Raw genomic sequence first — 22,169 nt, 5'->3', positions numbered from 1 at the left:
GCTGACCTTGTCTGACGTCTCAACAACTTCAAGCTGTCTGGACTTCAAGGCCTGGAATTCCTCAGCCAGCACGGGAGTTGGAGTCCCTACCTATCAAGCATGCTGGCTGGGGAATTCTGGGAGCTAGACTCTACACGAGGCTGTTGAGGTTGAGAAACTCGTGACCCGTCAAAAGCGCGTTCCACAAAAGCGCGGTCGACGAAATCGCGTATGTGACGTCATCACAACGTGACGAAAAAGATCGAAAAATTGAAATAAAAATTAAATTACAGCAAGCCGATTCACATAAAGGTAAGGGTTAGGTTAAGGGTTAGGGTTAGGGTTAGAGCGTTAGCGTTACGTTTAGCGTTAGGTTAAGGGTTAGGGTTAGGTTTTTAGTTACGTTAAGGGTTAGGTTTAGGGTTAGGTTTAGGGTTAGGTTTGGGGGGGTTAGGGGAAGGTTTTAGCTTTATTTTTACATTTTTCGATCTTTTTCGTCGCGCTGTGATGACGTCACATACGCGCTTTCGTCGACCGCGATTTTGTCGTCCGCGGTTTTGTGGTAGAACCGAGAAACTCTCCTGCTTGTGTCTGTGTCTGACCCCCCCTCTTTCTTTTGGAAGAAATGATCGATTCCTTTGGAGACTAAACTACCATGGTTAAGTCAGGGTTACCCTCAAGAATGCTTTCCCAACCTGATTGGCCTGGGATTTCAGGCCCACCATTCCTGGAGGACACCAGTTGCCGGAAGAAGACGGCTTAGAGTGAAACCATCTCTGCTCCCAATTCCCAGGCCCCAGATAGAGGATAGCAAGGGGGCCCTGGACTTGCAGTGGGTGCTGGGCCAGAGTATTGGGGCTTCCGGAGCGCAGTGGGAGCAGGAGGGGGAGGATCCTTAGAAAAATCATGAACTGGGAGATCCAGAGGACAGCCGGAAGGCCCATATCCTCAATGAAGCAGAGGGGATCCAAGGGAATCCTCACACAAATGGAGAAGGGTGCCTGGGCTAAAACTACCTTTCATTTCATGGATATTTCACAAGTAGGTGTATTCCGTGGCACGACATAAGCGCGAACGTCAAAAGCGCGCCGACAAAACCACGGCGCTAAAACCGCGATGTCAAAAGCGCGCCGACAACAGCGCGCCGACATAAGCGCGATTTAAGTTAAGGTAAGGTTTAGGGTTAGGTTTAGGGTTATGTTTAGGGTTATGTTACAGCACGCTTCTGTTGGCGCGCTGTTGTCGGCGCGCTTCAGCGCTCATTCGTCTCCGCGGTTTTGACGACACGCTTTTGTCACCGCGGTTTAGTCACACACGCTTTTGTCGTTCGTGCATTTGTGGTGGAATCGGTGTATTCCTTTTTCACGAGCTCCGTCACTTCTGTCACATTAAACAAAAACAGCAGCTGAAACAAATGAAGTAGAGAAAGTCCTACATGGAGCAAATGCTGATCCCCATCAGACTCAAGAAAACCCCAGGTGTGGATCTCTCTCTCTCTCTAGTCCCTGGGTTCATTTCTACAATGCTAAGTTGGGGCCGGGGACCCTCAGATGACAGGACCAGCCGGGGGGCAACCCAGTTTCAAGTCACAAGGCCACAGGGGGAAGTGGGGGGGGGGAGGCAGATTTTAGTCAACTGGAGGGCCTGGCAGGGGGCAAAGGGCCTCCCACAGAAATTGATGGCGTCATGGCGCACCCTCACCACTCCGCCCGGAATCCAAAGGAGCCGCCTAACCCCTTTGCTGATCCACGGGGTTTAATGACAGGCCAGAAGCTCCTTGGATGGACGTGGGTCAGATGACACAACAACCCAACCCAGGATTGATTATCTATTCATTAAACAAATATACATCCCCCCGCCAAACTCCTGCACAGGTGACAGAGGCTTTGTGGCGCCTGAAACCCTTCCAAAGTTTTATTACAGCATTTGGTGGGCCACTGCCCAGTTCGTACCCCAAAATGACAAGGAAATGTGTGCCTGGCGGCAGGAATGAGGGTGGCAGAGAGTGGCAAGGCAGAAAGGAGGGTCTCTAGACGGTGCTAATTACTTTATGAATGCTCTCCATTCACAAAGCAAAGGCCGCTTGAGAAGTCTCTGATGTTTCCACTCTCTTTCTGTGCTGCTGAACACACGGATTGGCCTCTCTCTCCTAAGACCGAGCATCATGGGCACTGCTAGTAGATGATGCCCCCCCTTCTCTCTCTCACACACACACACAAACACACACGAGTGACAGATGATCAGGTGTAGAAGCTCCTGATATTGAGTGGGATGCAGTCAGATCTTTAACAGTGTTGCCCGTGAAGACATGGGATGAAATCAGCATCTCTGGGTCCTGAATGGCTGAGCTTTTGACTCAGAATAACAAATGGTCACAATGTGGGGTATCACAAAGGGCAACCGCCAGAACCTGAGGGAACAGGGGCTGCCCCTTAACTGCAGGGTCAGTTTTACTTAGCAATTGGCTTCTGGTCCAAGAAGGTTCGCCCTTAACAATGCTCCGTGCCTTCATGAACAACTAGACAAGTTTATCAGAGGCCTCCCATTGTTTCCAAATCGCCCTGTTAGTAAGTTCAATTGGGTTGCTTCCACCGAGGGGCCTCTGGGCTCAGGCCAGCCTTAGGGACCCTCCAGGGGGCAAAATAGGCTCACCCTGTTCAGGGCCCTGGGCTCCTGGCCGGAGAGCCTGCAGATCCCCGCTGGGCAGAGCCCAAGCGCCCCGGGGCCACCGCAGGGGCCAGCCTTCTCTTCCCCCGGGGCTCTGGATGCCAAGAGCCCCCAGCCGGGCCAGGAGCCCCCGCCCTCCCCGCTCCGGCGGCTTTTCCTCCCCCAGCAACCCGCCCCGAGGCGCCGCTCCCGTCCCCCGCCTTCCAGGCCGAGCGCGGGGCCAGGCCGGAGCAGCCGAAGCCTTCCCGGGCTTCCTCCGCGAAGCGTGCGAGCCCTGAGCCAAGCAGGGCACCGCCACGCCCGGGACGCGGCTCGCTGCAACGGCCCCGCGCTGCCAGGACGGAGCGGCTCCGGCGGGCCCGGCTGGCCAAACGGCGGCGGCGGCGGCCGGGGGGTCTGGGAGGGAGGGGAGGGGGCGCTGCCGGAGAGAGGCGGCTCGGGGGGCCGGGAGAGGCTCGCAGCCCCGCCCGCGCCTGGCCGCCTTCCGCAGCGCTGCCGCCCGCCCCGCCCGCCGCGCCCGCCGCCGCTCGCGCCCGGAGAGCGAAAAGGGGGTGTGTGAGCCGCCCGGGAAACTACATCCCCCATCAGCCTCCGGGCCTCTCCGCCAGCGGCGGCTTCGGGCAGCAGCAGCAGCAGCAGCCAGGGAATCGGGAACAAAAGAAGCTCCGGCGTCGCCCGCCCGCCCCTCCCGCGGCCGGAGCCCTCCCGCGCACCGGACTCCGGCTCGGCGGCTGGCTGGCTGGTGGCGGTGCAAGGCGGGCGGACTCGGGCGCTCCTCGGTTCTGCCGGGTCTCCCCGCCCCTCCGCGCTTCTGCTGCGCGCTCCCGCTCGCCTCTCTCCCGGTCTCCATCTCCACACCCCCTTCTTCTCTGCCAAGCGGGATCTGGGAGAGCAGCGAGAGCGGAAAGCAGGAAAGGGAAGGAGGCAGAAAAGAGAGAAGGCGAAGGGAGGAAGGAGACAAAGGGGGAGAGAACGAGAGAGGGAGAGAGAGGGAGACAAAGAAAGAGAAAGAAAGAAAGAAAGAGAAAGAAAGCGGGCGGGCGCGCGGGACAGCTCTGCGCGGCTGGATCCACGTCGGGCAGGAAGATCAGGTTTCAGCGCAGGCAGCACCGGGCGAGGAGGCGAGCCGAGCCGCGCCGCCAGAGGCGAAAGGAGCGGGGAGCTGGGGCTCGGCCAGCAGGGAAAGAAGGGAGGTGGGCGGGGGTCTCCGGCTCTTCCCTCCCGGCCGCCTCGCTCCCCCTCTTTGTGCCTCCCCCTCCCTCCTCGCAGGCTCTTTGTTCCCCTCCTCCTCCTCCTCCTCCTCCCCCGCCGCCCAGCCCCCTCCCCTCCCAGCCCACCAGCAGCAGCAGCGGCGGCAGCAGCAGCCGCCCCAGCGAAAGCAGGAGCAGCCCCATCATCGCCATCCCGCCGCCGCGCCCCCCCACCCCCCTCTCTCCCCAGCCTTTGTTAGCCATGCCTAGCCTGGTAGTGTCAGGGATAATGGAAAGGAACGGGGGCTTCGGGGACCTGGGCTGCTTCCCGGGGAGCAGCAAGGACAGGGCGCTGCTGGAGGACGACCGGGCGCTGCAGCTGGCCCTCGACCAGCTCTGCCTGCTGGGCTTGGGGGAGCCTTCGGCCGCCGCCGCCGCGCCCTCCGCCGCCGCCGCCGCCTCGGCCTTGGGGGGCGGCGGGGCGGCGGACGACAGCAGCGGCGGCCAGCAGGCGCAGCCCCCGCCGCCGCCGCCTCCCCAGCAGCCCGCGCCCCCGCCGCCGCCGCCGCCGCCGCCCCCGCCGGCCTCGGCCCAGCAGCCGCAGCAGCCCCCGCCGCCCGCCGCCCCCAAGGCTCCTCGGGGGCCGCCATCCCGCCGCCGCCCCCGCCGCTGCCGCCGCCGCCCCCCGGAGTCCCCGAGGCCGGCAAGCTCTGCGTCCTCTACAAGGAAGCCGACCTGCGGCTGAAGAGCAGCTCCAACACCACCGAGTGCGTCCCGGTGCCCAGCTCCGAGCACGTGGCCGAGATCGTGGGCAGGCAAGGTGAGCCGGGGCGTCGGGGGCAGGGAGGGAGGGGGCTCCCCCGCCAGGCCCATTGTCTCCGCCGCGCCCGCCCGTTCCCCTTCCCGGCGCTGCCTCGGCGAGGACCACTCCCCCTCGCCCGCCGCGCTCGCGCCTCGCCCGCCCGCCCGGTCCCGCGGCGCCCGCTCCCCTCGGCCCAGCTCCCGCCTCCTGCCTTTGTGCTCTGGCCGGCCGGCGGCGGCGGCGGCTACACTTGTATTCTGGGCGCTCCCGCCACCGAGCCAGCCCGGCCCCTTGTCCGACCCTCCCGGCGCCCCGCGCTCTGCTCGGTCGTCGGAGGCGCTTTGGGGCTCCCTGGGTTAGTGCCGGGGCGGCGGGCGGGGAAGGCTCCCTCCCAAGTTCAGCGGCCCTCGGCGCAGGTGGCGGACGGGCACTGCAGGGGGCGGCGCTGGGGCCCTCCGGAGCGAGGCCCGCGGGGGCCCCTCTTCCCGGCCGGGCGCGGAGGCGGGGAGGGGAGGCGGGGGGGTCCCTCTCCTGCCGCTGGAGAGGCCGGAAAGTTGCGCTCTCTTTGTCTGCCTGGCGGTGCCCAGATGCGGCTCTGGAAGCGGCTGCCCAGCCACGGCGGGCGCCGAGCTTGGCGGGAGAGAAGCGGGGGGGGGGGGGGGTGCGCGGCTTCGGCGCTCAGCCTGCCCAGAAACACGCCGCTTACTTTTAATTGTGTGCAGCCCCCTCCCTCCCCCCCCTTTGTTCCCGGGAACCTCCGTTCGGAGCCGTGAGAACGCGCGGCGCTTGTCAATGGGCGGCTGCTGGGGAGCCGGGGGGAGGCTGAGAAAATCCCTTCTTTTGTTGAGAGTCTTTCTGGGAGCGAAAGGGGGTGTGGTTCTCCGACTCTCTCGCGGCGGCGGCGGCGGCTGAAGGGGGGGGGAGCCGGGAAGGAGGCGAGCGCTGGACCCGGCGGAGGCTTCGGGAGCAGCCGAAGGGAGTGGGACTTGGGCAGGGGGACCTCGGAGCCTCCGCCTGCCCGCCTCGGCCTTCCCCGGTCCCCGGCGCTGCGTTCCGGGGGCGGCTGAGGGGCCGCCGAGGCTGCCTCCATCCCGGGGTCTTCAAGCTCGGCTTTGTCGTCCGGCGTAGAGCGACCTGAGGCGGGGAAGGGGAACCCGGGGTGCCCCACCCTCCAGGAAAGAATGCCGGCCGCTGCTGAAGTCCCGTCCTTTGAAGAGGGGCGGGAGGCAACGGCTGTGGAAAAGAAAGATGAACCCCCCCCCCCCCCCCAAGCGAGGCTAGGAAGGGCTTGGAAAGAGGTTGCAGCTCCATATTGATAGGCGCCAGGAAGAAAGGGGGGGAGGGTCTTTGCTGGGGCTCCGGGCAGAAGGGAGGAACTGGGGTTCAGGATGGGGGTCTTGCTGTGGTGGGAACGGAACTTAGGTGAAGTTGGGATCCAGAAGCCCCGGTTAGAACAATGGAAGCGTCGGTGGGTACGGAGGCTTTGAGGCCCACCAGCTGTGCTCCCGCAGCAGAGAGGAGCCTTCCTGCCCCCTCCCAGGAGCACCTTTCTCAGGCCTCCCGGCAAATCTGGTTATAAATCCTTCAGAAAGTGGGGGGTGGGTTAAAAAGATCTCCCTGTGCCCTAAAACCACTCAGGGTTCATTCACAGGCTCTGCAAAAGAAAGAAAGAAAAAGAGCCCAGGACATTCTGCTCTGTCGGGGTGTGTGTGTGTGTGTGTGTGTGTGTTTGTGCACCCCAGCTCAGGCGCCTCCTCCCCCTCCCCTTGTTCCCCCCTCCCCCCCCGCTGTCCAGGCTGGCCCACCAACCCAAATCCCCCCCTGCCCAAGCCCTCCACCGCCACGGCAGTGGTGCAGGCAGAGCCCTGGGAAGGTGCATTGCAGCGGAAGCCGCTCTGCTCTTTGTTTAATTAGGCTGGGTTCTTGCAAGGGGCTGGAAGGGTCCCCGCTCGCCTTACTTCCACGGCATTTTCCAAAGGAAGTGGCCTTTGAAGCCCCCTCCCAAGTGGGATTGTGTGCGTGGCTACAACAGAGGCTTCTTTTCCGCAGGCAGGCTCACCTGCTGACCCAAAGGGGCTCTTTGTGACCCACATGGCAGCCAGTGGGGCTGGCAGGAAAGAACGGATTCTTTGGTGGGGGGGCACAGAGAAATCCCTCTGCAACCCTTTGCAACTCACATAAATACGCCTGGGCTGCCTTCTTAGCCTGACTGGGTCCTCGTAGCTTCTTCTTTTTTTAATTTTCCCTGGAATGAGGGGGGGGGGTGTATTTTGCACGACCCCCAAAAGCAGAGAAGCCCTGACAAGGCCGAGCATCTCCTTGGCTGCTTCTGAAAGGGTCTCCCGCTGCCTCCAGGCAACAAAGAGGCTTCTCTGGCCCATTGTTCCCCAAGGGGCCTGGCGGTGGGGCTTTGGGGGAAGGGCCTTCTCTGGCAGGCAGGCAGGCAGGCAGCATGGCTTCCGTTGGGCCCCTGCTCCATTTACCTGCCTTGAGAGTTTTGGGGAATGGCAGAAAACGGCCCTCCTCCTCCTTCCCGGCCTTTGCAAACAAATGAAAGAGAATCTCAGCTTTGCAAATGTCTTGTGGTCTGAGCCAGTGAGGAGAAATCGGGTCTCTTGGATAAGCGACATTCGGTTCTGCTTGCCCTTTTCCCATACATGGCTGTAACTAGACGTGTCTCGCCCCCACTCCGGTGTGATTCATGGGGGTCACTCCTGGGGAACCAAGCCCTGTTTCCCAGTTGGCTTTCTCCAGATGTTGAAGGGATCCAGAGAAGGGGGGAGGGAGGGAGGGAGGGGGTGTGAGACTTAACTTGAGTGCAAGAAAACCTAGGAAGCCATGAAGACAGGGCTTGCTTACAAGCAGGCTTTTGTGAAAGCACCCAGTTTAAATCTCACCCCCTTCTTCAGTGGGGGGGCAGTTCTTTCCTCCACCAGCAAGGCAAAGACTTGACAAGGTGAGCTATGAGAGAGGTCAGCTGCCTGTGCCCATTAAAGGGCCCATTGAAGACTCCCAGAAGGCTTGTGAGCGGGCATTCTCTCCTGCTCCCCCCCCCCCCCAGGCTGGAGGAACAAAACGGGGATGGGGCCTCCAACCCCAACAGCCAAAAACTGAGTTTGGCTTCCAAAAAGTGGGTCCCTGGCTTAGTGTGGAAACACCTGTCCTTTTTCCCATGCAACTGGATTTACGTGGAGATAGGTGGAAAAGTGGATCCAGTTGACAGGGAAGGTAGCCTGAGAATGGCCCGTTTGCATCCTGTGTCTCTGCAAAGCCATTGAGGGTGGAGGGGGACAATCCGGGCTCTTCCGCTGCAGTTTGCGAAGGACGCGGGATAGCTTTGTGTGCAAAGTGCCAGCCTCTGCCCAGCTCTCCGTTTCTTTCATTATTATTTAATTATTAATCTTTCTCCTACTTTGCTCTGTCCTAATGGCTCGCCAACAGAGCAAGAAATTTGCTACCAAAAAAAGAGAGAAACAATAGCAGCCAATTGAGACATGCAACGTTTCAACCTTGGTTTCGCTGAGCCAATGGCTGAGTCCAGGATATGGTGTGGTGGTGAGGATTTTGCGCTGATCCCTGGGGATCCAGGTTCAGATCCTCTCTCGGCCTCGGGAACCTCCCTGGGCAAATCAAAGGCCCGGACTTCCTCTGCTGCTGTGGGCCAAATATGGGAGGTGGGAGGGCTGGATGGAAAAGAGGGCAGATACCTGCCAGCCAATTCAATGAATAAAACATGGAGCCCTTGCACAGCGTGGAGCCCCCAAACTCTCTGGGCCGAGCCTGTCACGTGGCCTTTTGTTAACCTGCATTCAGGGTTGAGCGTCTTGTATGAACCCAGCTGCATCTGGTCAGTGGCTGCTATGAAGGGGCAGCTGGGTGCTCAGTGCTTGGCAATGCTCCTGGGAACAGGCCCAGGCCCAGCCTTGGGGGGCTTCCAGGCTCTTGGGTGGAAATCCCTCCCCCTTCCTGGGACTTTGCATAATCTTTCCTCGCAATTCTCCCACCTTCCTTCTTTTGGGGAAACAAAATGTGTTGAGGAAGAAAAGAAAGCCCACATTGCCTTTTGATGAGTGGCTGCAGGAGCCATCTGGCTGGGAACCCCCTTGGCTGGGTCTCCAGGGGGGAATAATGAGCGTGGCAACCCTCCACCACATGCCCTTCTCTTCGGGCTGGCGCTGGGGATGATGGGTGCCGCAGAGTGGCCTTCAGATGGTGACGGAAGGGCAGCTGGCACTTCCAAAAGCTTCTTCTGGCTCCCCTTGTGTTGAACCCAGAGGAGATCCCACCGAGGACAGGCATGGGGCCTCTTTGACGGCGGGGTCTGCCCTCAGGTGGGGCCCCTTGTGGGGCCTTTACCTGCATATGGGAGGCCCCTTCGGGATCAAGGGAGGGGCTTCCCAATAACCGCTAAAGATCAAGAGGCTTTGATTAACCTGGAACCACAGCTTCCTCCACAGCACCTTCTGTACAGCAGAGGGGCTGGAGTTGAGGGGCTTCACCTGATGGGGAGCATTCTCTGTGCGGCAGCTGCCTTCCTGGCTGGGATGGGGGATATGATGGAGGTCAAGATGAGGTTGGGGACAGAGATGAAGATGAGAGGGTGGAGATGGAGGTAAAGATGGATGGAGATGATGGAAATGAAGATGGAGAGGTATTATGACGGAGAAGATTGAGATGGAGAGGATGATGGAGGGGCATGGGGATAGAAATGAAGATGAGATGGTAGAGATGGAGATGATGGAGATGGAGTTGATGGAAAGATGGAGACAAATGGAGATAATGGAGATGGAGATGAAGATGGATGGAGGTGATGGAGACGATGGAGATGGAGATGGGGGGGCAGGTCCACCCATTGTCCTGCAGGGCTGCAAGTTAGCACAAAAGATTCTTTGTCGTGGCACGGGGCTGGCAGGCCAATTCCAAGAAAACTGGGTGGCTTAGCTCAGTGTTTCTCAACCTTGAGAAACACTGGCTTAGCTGAAGCTCTTAGCCTCCTGGATGCCCTTTCATTCCGGATGGATTTTAGATCCCCTCACAGCCTGTGATGAAGGCCTAATTTTGCCCCTGGGGCCCGCTCCCCCCCTTGCCTCCTACTCCCCAGATGCATAGACGGCTTCTGAGCAGCTGCAGAGTGCAATTCTCGTACTATTAAGCAGCCGCGGAGGCTTTTCCAGCAGAGGGAGGACTGATGGCGACCGAACAGGAGGGCATCCCTAGGCTCTTTTCCAGAGGTTGAGGGGCTGGACTCGAACCAGCATCCACCCCCCTGGCATTGGTAACTCCTGAGCGAGTGGATGAGGTAGTCTCCGGGATCACAAAATGGAAGCGGTGACTCAGATGATCAAATCATCATCACAGACAGAAGCTGCAGTTCTCCAGACTCAGGTGATGACTTTACTCATGAGCTCAGAATCTTTCTCAACCTTGGCAACCTCAAGATGCTTGGACTTCATCTCCCAGAATCCCCTCCGCCTTTCTGGCCTTTTCTCCAGGGGCTCCAAGCCCCTCTGGTCTTTGGGGCAGCCTTCCCTCCCTCCCCCCCCCTTTTCCCTTGGAGGAGAAACCTTGCAGGCAAACTGGGCCCACAAACAACCTTCGCACAACCAGCTAACCCAGAGTCCCAGTTTCCCCAAAGGCAGCATGAAGAAGCGATACGCAGATGGTCCTCTCGACATACAACTTTCTTTAGCTGAAAGTTACAGCGCCACTGCAAAAAGCGACTTATGACCAGTTTTCACACTTACGACCATTGCAGCCTCCTCATGGTCACGTGATCAAAACGTACATACTTAGCAATTGACTCGTATTTATGACGGTCGCTGTGTCCCAGGGACACAGGATCCCCTTTCGCGACCTTTGGAGAAGAACAGGGATTCACTTAGCAACCGTGTTACTAACTTAACAAGTGCAGCGGTTCACTTAACAGCCGCGACAAGAAAGGTCGACAAATGGGGCCAAATTCAGTTAACAAATGACTCACTTAGCAACAGAAATTTTGAGCTGGTTCCCTTATGACCAAATGGATCTAATGTACAGAGCAGGCTTTACTCAGCCCCTGCCTTGGCCTTGAGATCCACAAAGGAGTTGGGCCAACCTGGGTTTCCTCCTCTCCGGGGTTCAAGGCTTGCCAAGGCCTCCTGGCCACCCGTCCGAGAGGCTGCTCAGGGTCATCCCCGAGAGAGGGGGAGGAGGAGGAGGAGAACGTGGGGTGAACATGGCCGTCCTTCTCAGTGGCTGGAGCGAAGGCTGCTTCCCTGCCGGGGGGGGGGGGAGGGAGAGCCCGTCGGGAGGGGCGCTGTGACCAGGAAAGGATTCAGCATTTCAGGATTGGTGCCACAAGGTGTGCCGAGGCTCCTTCCATATCTGTACCAGCAACCCCGTCCTTCCCTGGAGCCTGCACGGAGGGCCCCCTCGGAGCAAGGCAGGGTGACCCCCTCGGCCAAGCCAGGCCTCTGAGCCACTCTGGTTGCCACACCTCTCCATGAACCCTTCCGGGCCTTTCTTCCGCCCCCCCCTGCATTCAAGAGCCTTCGGTAGCGCCAGCTGCTCCACGGCTGCCTTCAACCCAGTCTGGAGTTCAACCTGCGGCCCCTGTTCGGACTCTGTGGGTGGGGTCTTCGTCCTGGGGCCCAACTCCCAGGCCCCCCTCAGCCAGGAGGTGCTGCCTTCCCCTGAGTCGCTCTGCTCACACAAGGCCGCCGGCTCCTGGCTGAAGGAGGCTGGCCCTCTTCACCCGAGCGGATGAAGCCCACCTGCCAGCCTCGGCAGGGCCCGTCCTGTGACCTGGGTCCTGCAGTCTCTGAGAGGCTCCCTCCGTCTCCTGCCAGGCTCTTGCCCGGTTGCCCTCCCTGCAACGGAGACGTGGGTCCAGCTTCAATCGCAGCAGAAGCGGCCCTGGAAGCCCGAATGGCAGCGTGGAGCTGGGGATTGGGGGCAGGGAGGGAGGTGGGGGCCTTGTCTGCAGAGCCTGTGCCCGCTTCCCCTGCCATTGGCAGAGGCCGAGGACCAGGCCTGCCTCAGCTGCCTTTCCATGGCAGTCCCTGCAGAGCTGGCAGCCGCCATCGGCCCAGCGTTCCCCATGGGTGTGGGGGGTGTGTGGGGGTGTGGGGGGGTGTGGCTATGATTTCTTAGGAGCGTGGAAGAACTGAGGAGGGGTTTCCTGACAGGGAGAACAGTGGGACGGCTTCCCTCCAGCAGCTGCGGGTGCCCCTTCTGCCCTGGAGGCTTTCAGGGAGGGGCTGGGCAGCCGCTTGTCCAGGATGGTCTCGTGTGTCCTGCTTGAGCAGGAGGGTGGACTAGAAGGCCTCCGGTGTCCCTTCCGACTCCCTGGTTCTGCAGTCTGTAGACAGAGGAGCCCTTTCAACAGGGAGGAGAAGTTGAGGATTGGGACCCAGAGCAGGAAGGCTGGGGGAGGGGGGGTAGCTGCCCAGTGCGAATGGGTCCTCCTGCCCAGGCCAGGAAGGCAGATGCTCCGTGGGGCGCAGGGGCCAGGCTGAGAGGTGGGGCTATTGGTGGCAACTGGGGGAGGGGGCGTAGGGGGATCAGTCCTGCAGAGTCTGCAGCCCCCCCCCCCGCCTTCCTGCAGTCTCCGGATGCTGAAAGTTGAGAGCTAAAGTGCCCAGTTTGGTGGGGAAGCTTTGAGCTCCTGGATGCTGCAATGAGCCAAAGCAGGTATGGGAGGTGGGAGGTTATCTGCCCCCCCCCCCCACCTCAGCCTGGCCCTGCGCCCTGCCTGAAAGAAAAGGGAGGTCAATGCAACTGCAGCAGCTGAGATTGGGGGGGGGCAGAGAACAATGGAGCTGCCTGGGTCTTGGCCCCTGGGACCCCTGGAAGGAAATACTTTTCGGGCCTCCCGGAGAGGGACGGTTGGAAGCAGCTGCTGGGCTGAGTCAATAGCCCCTCAGAGGCCCCCATTTTTACCATGCAGATGTTTTACAAATTGGCTGCTCTGCCCCCTGAGACCCTTGGCTTCTTCCAGAGGTGAAGGGCAGGAATCTGCAGGGATCTGGAGGTGCCCTCGGAGTTGCCTTTCTGCCTCTCCAAGAGCCCCCCTCTGCCGCCTGGCAGCACGAAGGCCACGGGAAGAAGACTTGCTAGTCCCATTCTGCCCGTGTTCGTGGTCCATTTCTGCTGACGGGGAGACCGTGGGCCACTACTGGTTCCTGGCAACAGCCCCGTGGCTCTCGCAATCTCACGTGTGCTGAAGTGTAAGCACCAGGGCCAGAAGTGTGGCTGTTCACGGGGAAGATGCAGAAATGTCGGAGCCCAGTTCTGCCTCTGAAGCTCCAGAATTGAAGCCTCCCAACACACTGAAGGTTTTGTGTTTTAGGGTTAGTGGGAGCCGAACGTGCTGAAGGGCTGCCACCGGCTGGTTTCCCTTGCTGTCTGCCCAGGGTATCTTGGCCAAGGCATGCCAAGGGTCCAGGATCACAGCATTGTGCCTGCCCATGGAGAGCCCCAGCTGCGACTTTGGGGCACCGGGTCTGTTGGCCCCCCTTGCCTGCTGGTCCCTGTCTCAGGACCCCTTCCTCTGCTCCTGCCCCCTGGGTGAGCCTCCTTCCTTGCCTCCCATCTCGCCCCCTGCCTCCTGAGAGCATCCTGAGAAGATGCCTCAAAGCCCAGCTGGGTGGGGCAGCCCACAATCCTTGGAGAGAGCCCACCAACCTGCCCTGCTAGGGCGATGGTGCCAATTTCAGGTGGAAAAGGCAGCAGGGTGGGGGCACACTTATGAAGGCTGGCTGGCCCACTCCAGGACACGGGTTTTGGAAAATAAATCTTTACTTATTTTGGTTTTTTAAAAGGTTGCATTTAACGTTGCAAGCGTCATTCCTCAGCACACAAAGGCACTTTTTTCTGTCCAGATATCAGAAAAGAATATCAATGATTAATCCGCTCTGCATTATGAGCCAGATTTAAGACATCAGATTCGTAGCTGCATCGGACCCAATAGAGAACGTTTGATTCCTCGGGAGTAAAGTTCCTGGAAAGGGAGGCCAGGGAGCCCCCTCAGGACCTTCCTGGGGCTACCTCTGTTCCAGTTTTGCTGCACGGTGATGCACAAAAGTTCTCGGGGCAAAATTGCATGACGAATTTAAAAAAAATCAAATGTCTTTGTGACTGCAATCTTTACAGTGCACACTTACTAGCTCAGGTTTTTCTCAACCTGGCCATTATTTAGAGAGATCCAAGATATTTGGACTCCAACTCCCAGCATTCCAGTGGCCAGGGAAGTCTGGGATTGGCGTTCACGCATTTTAAAGTTGCTGAGGCTGGGAAATCCTGGACTCGATCACAATTAGTTGGTTGGTGAACGGACAGTTTTAGCCTGTTTGGCCCTGAGACCATTTCGTGCCATTTCCTCCCCCTCCCTCCTTGTCTTGCAGATGTTTCAATACCCAGCTGGGCAACATCAATGCGTCAGTAGCACTGATGAGGTTGCCTAGTTTGAAATGAAACGTCTGCACGAAAACAGCCGAGCTTGGAGAGCAGCAAGGACCCCACAACTTCCTTCTCCCCCTCTCTACACACCCCCTCTCCCTCTAGCACTGATGACGTTACATAGTTGGGTCATGAGAGAAGGGATCTTTTCTGTTAGGACACCCAAATTTTGGATCTCTTTGAATAAAAAAACCTTTTTCTTTGTCCTGCCTCACTGACCTGCCCATCTGGGGGGTGCAAATGTCGACTTGTGCTCTTTCGGACAGATGCACTTTTAAAACGAGGTTTAGGAATATCGCTGTGCATTTTCTACAAATCGTGGATTACAGGTGGAGTGTAAACATTTCTGTTCTTGCAGTCAGGATCACCCACCACTTTACATAGTTCCATCACTTTCTGTACTCCCACAATCGCGGCCTCCTTAAAGGAGTAAGGGAAGGCAACGGAAGGCTTCCTGGCCAGATGGATTGGGGCCAGTGGGTAAAATAGTTCTAGCTCCTGCCTGGTGCCTGGTGTGTTGGTCAGTCTCTGGCTTAGCTGCACCTGGGAGAATTTTAATTCTGGGGTTCTGTGTGTTCTTAAGGGTGATAAACATGGATTATAGTAGCCGGAACCAGAGGAAATTAGGGTTCCTGAGGCTGTGCAGAGATCCTACAAGGGGCATCTTGTGAAAGATCACATGGGGAGGTTGACTTCCTCCAGGTTCTGATCCGCTGGAGAGCTTGTCTTTTGTGTGGGGGGAGGGCTGGGGCATCTGGGTCCAAGATCTCCCAAGTCTCCTCTTTGGTGAGTTGAGGTGAAGCCCCTCCCCCCTCCTTTTGCACCTTCAGCCAAAGGAAATCTGGAGAACTCCTGAGCACGAAGGATTTGCAGAGATGGGGACTTGCTGTTCTGGCCTCCTCCGTTTGTTGTGGTGCTTGATGAGGATGGGTCTTGACTTACGGCCTTGACTTGCTTAACAACCGTTCAAAGTTAGGATGGATTCCCCCTCTCAAAGGTCTTTATGGCCTTAACTTTCACCAGCTTCCAAACTTTCGAAGGTCCCACAACCCCCCCACACCCCCAGTCACTTGACTGCATTTTGCAGGCTTGGTAAACAGCATTTAGACATTTGCATTGACCCCGTGGCCATTTGCCCAGGATCTATGGCGGTTTTTGTCAAAAATTGCCCTTCTGGTTTTCAGCAAAAACGTCCCAGGGCTGACTTAACAATCACCACAAAAATGGCTGTGAAGTCGGATGGGTTGCATGCATGACCCGCTTGACAACTGTCGCGGCTTCTGCTGTCCTGGGCAGCCTCCCTCGGTTCCTGTACAAGCAGCGTCAGGCTCCCTGCCCTGCTTGAGAAGGTGCCCGGAATGACCCCCCTCCTAGGCAGCCCCTGGGAGAACGGCCTCACGGCTCCAACCCTGTGGGGTTGGTCCCTGGTGGTCTGGCTGGCTGGGCAAGGTGGGCCAACGTCCATTTGGTGAAGGCTGAAAACTGGGAACGAAGCCTTGGGCTCCACTCTTGAGCCTGGATGCAGCCTCCTTGCTGAGGACGGGGGACCCCGCAAAGCAGAGACCGCCGCTAGGGATCCCCCCCTCCCAGCCCTTCCTCCAACTTTCTCCAGCCCGAGCTGAGCTGCAGGATGGGGGTGGGGAGAGATGGAGTCCCTCCTGCCGAAAGGCATAGCACCCCCCCCCCCACAACCCAATCCGACTCCTGTTCTCGCTGGTTCTCCCCTCTGCAGACCCCCTCCCCCCGGACAAGGCTGGTGCAAATGACATTTGTTCTTGGTTAAGCTCCTGGCTTGATTTAGACTCCCTCCATCTGCCGCCTGCCTGGGCTCCCCCTTCCTTTGTCTCGGCGTCTGCATGACCCCTTTGTTGCCGTCAGCTCCATCTTTCCGCGGCTCCTGCCAGCACCGCTACGACCCTCTTCTCTCCCAGATGGGCGGGGGGGGGGGGAGCCAGCCAGCTAGGAAAGGCCGCCTCCCCAGGAGGACTTTGTCTCAAAAATGGTCCCCAGATGCTGGGAAATTGCAAAAGCCAGTTGGAGGAGGAGGGCTGGAGCGACCCCTGAGAAAGAGGATGCGGGAGCCGCTCTGTTTCAGCCCTTAAAGCAGCCGCCTTTTCTCTCTCTACCTCCCTTTTGGGATGCAAAGGAACTGTAAGTCCTCTCCTGCATGGAGGCGGCCCAAGGCAGCCGGGCCACACCAGAGGGGAGGGGGGGGCAAAGGAAGCAGCCTGGAGGGTTGGTCGTGGATGGTGGATCCCATTCAGCCCTGCTGCAAATACACAGCCAAGCACTCTTGCAACACACACAGACACACACCCCAGTGAAGTCTTTCTGGCTACCCCTGAGTTGGGATCCCAACCGAGAATTGTGAGGGATGAGTGTGGAGTGTTTGGGGGTCTTCTAGGGCTGGGGGGGGCATTGCAGTGGGCGGGGGGGCCATTGATGAGTGGGGTGAGAAGGCAGGAATTCCACCATGGCTGGGACCAGTGGAGGAAGACCGGATGGGGAAGCTGAGGATGGGCTATTTAGGAGCAAGATGGGAGGTTTGGTCGTTTCCTTCCAGTCCTCAGCCCTCATCCTGGGGGCCACAGTGTCCGATCCTGAGGGGCCCTCAATTCCGGCTGAATGAGCCTCCTCATTGGCCACTTACTGTGAATGAGGCAGCCAACCTGATGGGCATAAGTCAGGCCTTGGGGCAGAGTGGCAGGGAAGAGGGTGCCCAGTTGTGCTAGTTATATAATCTTTCCTTATAAATTGCAAACACACACACACACACACACACACACACAAAACTGGTGGACAATTTCAGTTCGTGGAGATTTAATTAAGAAGAATTTTGCACAAATCTGTCCTCCAGAAACTTTTCCAACAACCACTCCTGCCCGGGTCACCTTGGGCTACAGCAATAATTCTGCCATCCAAAGCTTGCCAGAGCAACCCAAGCTCCCGATGATGATCACCTCCAAAGCCTTAATGGCAGGCAGGAAGCCTCCTTACCCAAGGGACCCTTGGTCTTCCCTGGTTTCTCCTCAGCCTGGGCACAATTGGCACAGTCCTGGCGCCTTCCCTTGGGCCACCGATTCCCCACCCGAGCAACTTTAAAATGGGTGGCCTTCGTGCTGGGTGAGGAATTCTGGGAATTGAAATCCAGCTGCCTTCAAATTGCTGGGGTTGAGGACCCCGACCTTAGGCCCTACGAAGGAGCCCCCCTTTCTGCCAGCGCCCGTCCTCTGAAAAGCTCTCCCCACAAGGTACCCCTGGCTCCTGCCCTGCCCCCCCCCCAAAACCTTTACAAAGTGTGTTTTCTTTCTCAGAATTTTTCTTCTTCTCTTACGTACCATTTTAAGTTACATTCACATACTGTTATTCTTCTTTATATTTATCATTCTTATACATTTATTATTTCATTTAATATGCAGTTTGGGTTGCTTTGTTTACCATCTCTTCCTCCTGTTGTAACACCACCTTATTTTCCCTTTCTTTTCTCCCTCCCTTCTCTGCTTTCTTCCTTCTTCCTCTCCTTCCCCTTCCTTATCTTTCTCCTACTCCTCCTCTTCCCCTTCCTCCCCCCTCTCCTTCTCTTCCTCTCCCTTCCATCCTCCCCTCCTCCCCTCTTTCTTCTTTCCCCGTCTTCCTTTCATTCTCTCCTCTCTCTCTCTTTTCTATTATTGTAGGTGTCTCTTTCAGATCTCAGTTTATGTTTCCTTGGGATGGTATTTCCGCAAACCCAAATATAATTTGATATCATTTCTTACTCCCTTCCCTTCGCTAATCTATCCTAACTATATTTCCCCTCCCCCCCACACTTTATATCTCGCTTTTGGATATATATATATATATACATACATATACATACATATATATGTGTGTGTGTGTGTGTGTGTGTGTGTGTTCTGAGGTTTTCGCGGGAGTTGGTATGTAGGTCTCTAGTTGTTCGGGTTTTCTCCCGCGTAGAATTGGAGATGTCTTGGCGACGTTTCGACGAAGTGTCATTCGTCATCTTCAGGCTGCTTCAGGCTACTTCAGGCTTGGTGTTTCCAGGAGTAGTGTGAGATCTCAGCTGTTTCTTCCTTTTAACTGTTCAGTTCAAACTGAGTTCAGTTCAAACCCCCTCTGGCAGTTAAAAGGAAGAAACAGCTGAGATCTCACACTACTCCTGGAAACACCAAGCCTGAAGTAGCCTGAAGCAGCCTGAAGATGACGAATGACACTTCGTCGAAACGTCGCCAAGACATCTCCAATTCTACGCGGGAGAAAACCCGAACAACTAGAGACCTATATATATATATATATATATATATATAGTTTTCCCCTTCTCCCCTCCCTCCCTTTTCCATTTAACAGTGCATCGTCTGCGTTCTATATCTTCTTCTCCTCCCTACTTTCTTTTCTAGCTTCCTTTCTCTAGCCAATCATAAAATCTTCCCTATGTCTTGAAGTACTCCGATTCCTCTTTATCCTTTATTTTCATTGTCAACCTATTCATCTCTGCACAATCTAATATCTTTTTTATTATCCCTTCATCTGTTGGTAGCTTATTTGATTTCCAATTTAGGGGAAATGCAATTCTTGCTGCTGTAGTTACATGTATAATCAAATAAGTATCCTCTTTCTCGAATTTCTCTGGGAAAATACCTAGTAAAAATATCTCTGGTCTAAATTCTACTTCTTGTTCTAACATTTTCTTTAACCACACTCTTATCTTAGTCCAATGTTTCCTTGCTTCTGCACGTGTCCACCACATATGATAATAGGAGCCTATTATTTGTTGACACTTCCAACATTTCACTGATTTGTCTTTAAACATCTTTGCTAGTTTTCCACGTGACATGTGCCATCTATAAAACATTTTGTATACGTTTTCTTTGTAAGCTGTTGACACAGTTAATTTATAGTTCCTTTCCCACTTTTCTTTAATCACTTCTTCTTCTAAGCTAGTTCTTAATAGGTAGCTATATAGTTTCCTAATTATTTTTCTTCTGTTCCCATAAGTATCTTCTCCAACTCCGAACTTCCTAGGTTAAAACCGTATTCCCTTTTATCTTTTTCATATCTTGATTGTATTTGCAATTGTAAAAACCATCCTATATCAATCCCTTGTTTTTCCAATTCTTGTTTTTGTTTTAGTTCCCCCCTTTCTGTTAAGATATCTTTGTACCTAATGATAGTTTTCATACTACAGATATTTGGATGTGTCAGTGCTTCCATTGTTGAAAGCCAATTGGTATTTCTAAAGAGTGTTTCCCTTTCACTCTTTCCCATATTGTTAACAATCCATTCCTTACATAATGTCTTTGAAAATGGCCATGTGCCTTAGTTTTACCATACCACAAAAAAGCATCCCAACCTAGTTGCAAATCATGACCTTCCAGTGTCAATAATCTTGTATTACTTAGTAAGATCCATTCTTTCATCCAAGCTAATCCTGCTGCTTGATAATACAATTCCCAGTTTGGTAATCCAAATCCACCTCGAACTCCAGCATCTTGCAACATTTTTATATTAATTCTTGCTCCCCCCCCCCGCTATATATATTTCCCCACTATTTTATTCATACTTTCAAAGTATTTTTTCTCTAATTTTATTGGTATTGTTTGGAATAGGTACAGCAATCTTGGTAGTATATTAACTTTACTACTGTTATTCTTCTCATCAATGATAAGTGTAGGTTTTTCCATCTTTCCAGATCTATCTCTATTTATTTTCTCACCTTATAATAGTTATCCTCCTTCAGTGTTACACACCTTGATGTCAATTGAATACCCAAATATTTCACTTTTTCCACCACCTGTATGTCCAGTTTCCCCATCATCTCTCTTTTCTGTTTTTCTGTTATTTTTCACCAGAATTTTTCTTTCATTTTTATTAATTTTCAAGCCTACTACGTCTCCATATTTTTCTATTATTTCAGCTAGTTTTGGCCCTGTTTCTATTGGATCTTCCATAATAAACACCAAATCATCTGCGAATGCTTGTAATTTATATTCTTCTTTCTTTACCCTCATCCCTACAAAGGATGTTTGATTCATCTTCAAGAATGTTTTCCTTCCAAACATTTGGATTCTTAATTGTGTTTTATGATTATTTTTACTGTATATCACCCAGAGTCAGAGTTACGGAGTTAGGCATTGTTATAAATGGAATGGAACAGAATGGAGGAGAAAAATAGGAGCATAGAACTGAATATAATAGAGATGCCTTTGAAGAGATAGGCAACATACAACTTTGATAAAGAAGAATAGAATATAGTAGAATAGAAAAGAACATAAACTATAGAACAAAATAGAACTTAGAACAGAACAGAAGGGAATAGGAGGTAGTCCTCAATTTGTGACTGGCCACTTAGCAATTTTTCACATTTACAACAATTTCCAGCATCCCAAGGGCAAATGATAGCGATCCGTGATGATTTTGCAGAGAACTGGCATTTACTTCTGGTTTCTAGCATGGCTGGCTGGGGAATTCTGGGAGTTGAAGTCCACCCATCTTAAAGTGGCCAAGTTTGAGAAACAGTGTCCTAGGTGAATGGTGTCCAGCCTGAGCTTGAACACATTCAGTGTGTGTGTGTGTGCGTGTGTGTGTGTGTGTGTGTGTTGTGTCAAACTGCTCTTAATATTAGGAGGAGGAGGAGGAGCCGCTGCCTTCCCATTTCGGCTCCCTTCTGTGCCATTTTTCCTCAGTGGTCCGAGTGTCGTGTGTCCTCCTGAGTCCTTTGTGTCCTTCAGATCTGTGTCCAGCTACTAAGTTTTCTTTCTCCTCTGTTTCTTCTCTCCTCCCAAAGGTTGCAAAATCAAAGCTCTGAGAGCGAAGACCAACACTTACATCAAGACCCCGGTCCGCGGCGAAGAGCCCGTCTTCATGGTGACTGGGAGACGGGAGGACGTCGCCATGGCCAGGAGGGAGATCATTTCGGCTGCTGAGCATTTCTCCATGATCCGTGCTTCCCGCAACAAGGCCGGCCCCGCCTTTGGCAGCGCCCCCACCTTGCCTGGCCAGGTCACCATCCGGGTCCGGGTCCCCTACCGTGTGGTGGGCTTAGTTGTGGGCCCCAAAGGAGCCACCATCAAGCGGATCCAGCAGCAGACCAACACCTACATCATCACGCCCAGCCGCGACCGAGACCCCGTCTTTGAGATCACGGGGGCCCCCGGCAACGTGGAGCGAGCCCGGGAGGAAATTGAAACCCACATCGCTGTCCGAACAGGCAAAATCCTAGAGTACAACAACGAGAACGACTTCCTGTCCAGCAGCCCTGACTCAGGCATGGAAAACCGCTACTCGGAGGCCTGGCGGGTCCACACTCCAGCCCCGGGCTGCAAACCCCTCTCTACCTTCCGCCAGAACAGCCTCGGGTGCATCGGCGACTGCTCCTTGGACCCTGCCTACGAGACGCCCCGGCTGAACGACCAAAATGATTTCAATTACAGTTACCTCTTCCCTAACTACGGGGTCAACAAGCAAGATCTATATTACGGGGTCCCTGAGTCGGGAGCCCCGCTGTGGGCTGGCCAGGAAAACACCAACCCGGTTTCCGTGCTCTTCTCCAAACAGCGCTCAGGCAACGCCAGCACCCTCCACCCCAATTCGCACCGCTCCCCCTCGTCATCCATCCAAGAGCCCCCCCTCTCCGGGCTTCCGAGGCGGTCTCAGGGGGAGCCCCTGCAAGGGTTCTCCAAATTGGGTGCTTCCGCGACCAGCCGGACATCCCTCTCGAGCAGCCGGGAGTGCATGGTGTGCTTCGAAAGCGAGGTAACGGCGGCCCTGGTGCCCTGCGGCCACAACCTCTTCTGCATGGAGTGTGCCGTGCGGATCTGCGAGCGGACCGACCCCGAGTGTCCCGTCTGCCACGCGGCAGCGACTCAGGCCATTAGGATATTTTCTTAAAACCAGCAGCAGCCGTGGAAACCCTGACAAGCAGGAAGAGAGGCGAGGGAGAGAGAAGACAAATGGGAGGACATCTGAAGGCAGGAACAAACACGGGAGAGAAATGGACATTAATTTAAAGAGGGAAGAAACTATTTTAGGAGCAATGTATGTTATTTTTAACAAAAATAATGATAGTGGCGACGACGATGATGAAGATGACGGATACG

At 55.5% G+C, this 22,169-nt stretch overlaps 1 protein-coding gene across 1 annotated transcript; it reads left to right on the top strand.

Moving 5' to 3' along the window:
- Nucleotides 1-4,098: 4,098 nt before the first annotated feature.
- MEX3A (mex-3 RNA binding family member A) lies at nucleotides 4,099-21,960 on the top strand. Its single transcript, XM_032234412.1, has 3 exons — nucleotides 4,099-4,467; nucleotides 4,536-4,656; nucleotides 20,858-21,960. Exons 1-3 carry the CDS (start codon nucleotides 4,099-4,101, stop codon nucleotides 21,958-21,960), a joined length of 1,593 nt encoding a protein of 530 aa, XP_032090303.1.
- Nucleotides 21,961-22,169: the final 209 nt, after the last annotated feature.

This window comes from Thamnophis elegans, chromosome 17, assembly GCF_009769535.1.
Source record: "Thamnophis elegans isolate rThaEle1 chromosome 17, rThaEle1.pri, whole genome shotgun sequence".
NCBI lineage: Eukaryota > Metazoa > Chordata > Lepidosauria > Squamata > Colubridae > Thamnophis > Thamnophis elegans.
This window is presented reverse-complemented; position numbering and strand designations above follow the sequence as displayed.

What these genes read in the sequence shown, in the direction of transcription:
- MEX3A (XM_032234412.1), top strand. Translation starts at nt 4,099, where the DNA reads ATGCCTAGCCTGGTAGTGTCAGGGATAATGGAAAGGAACGGGGGCTTC. An exon ending in CGCCGCCCGCCGCCCCCAAG is followed by an intron (nt 4,468 to 4,535) that starts GCTCCTCGGGGG and finishes GGAGTCCCCGAG; the next exon opens with GCCGGCAAGCTCTGCGTCCT. An exon ending in CGAGATCGTGGGCAGGCAAG is followed by an intron (nt 4,657 to 20,857) that starts GTGAGCCGGGGC and finishes CTCCTCCCAAAG; the next exon opens with GTTGCAAAATCAAAGCTCTG.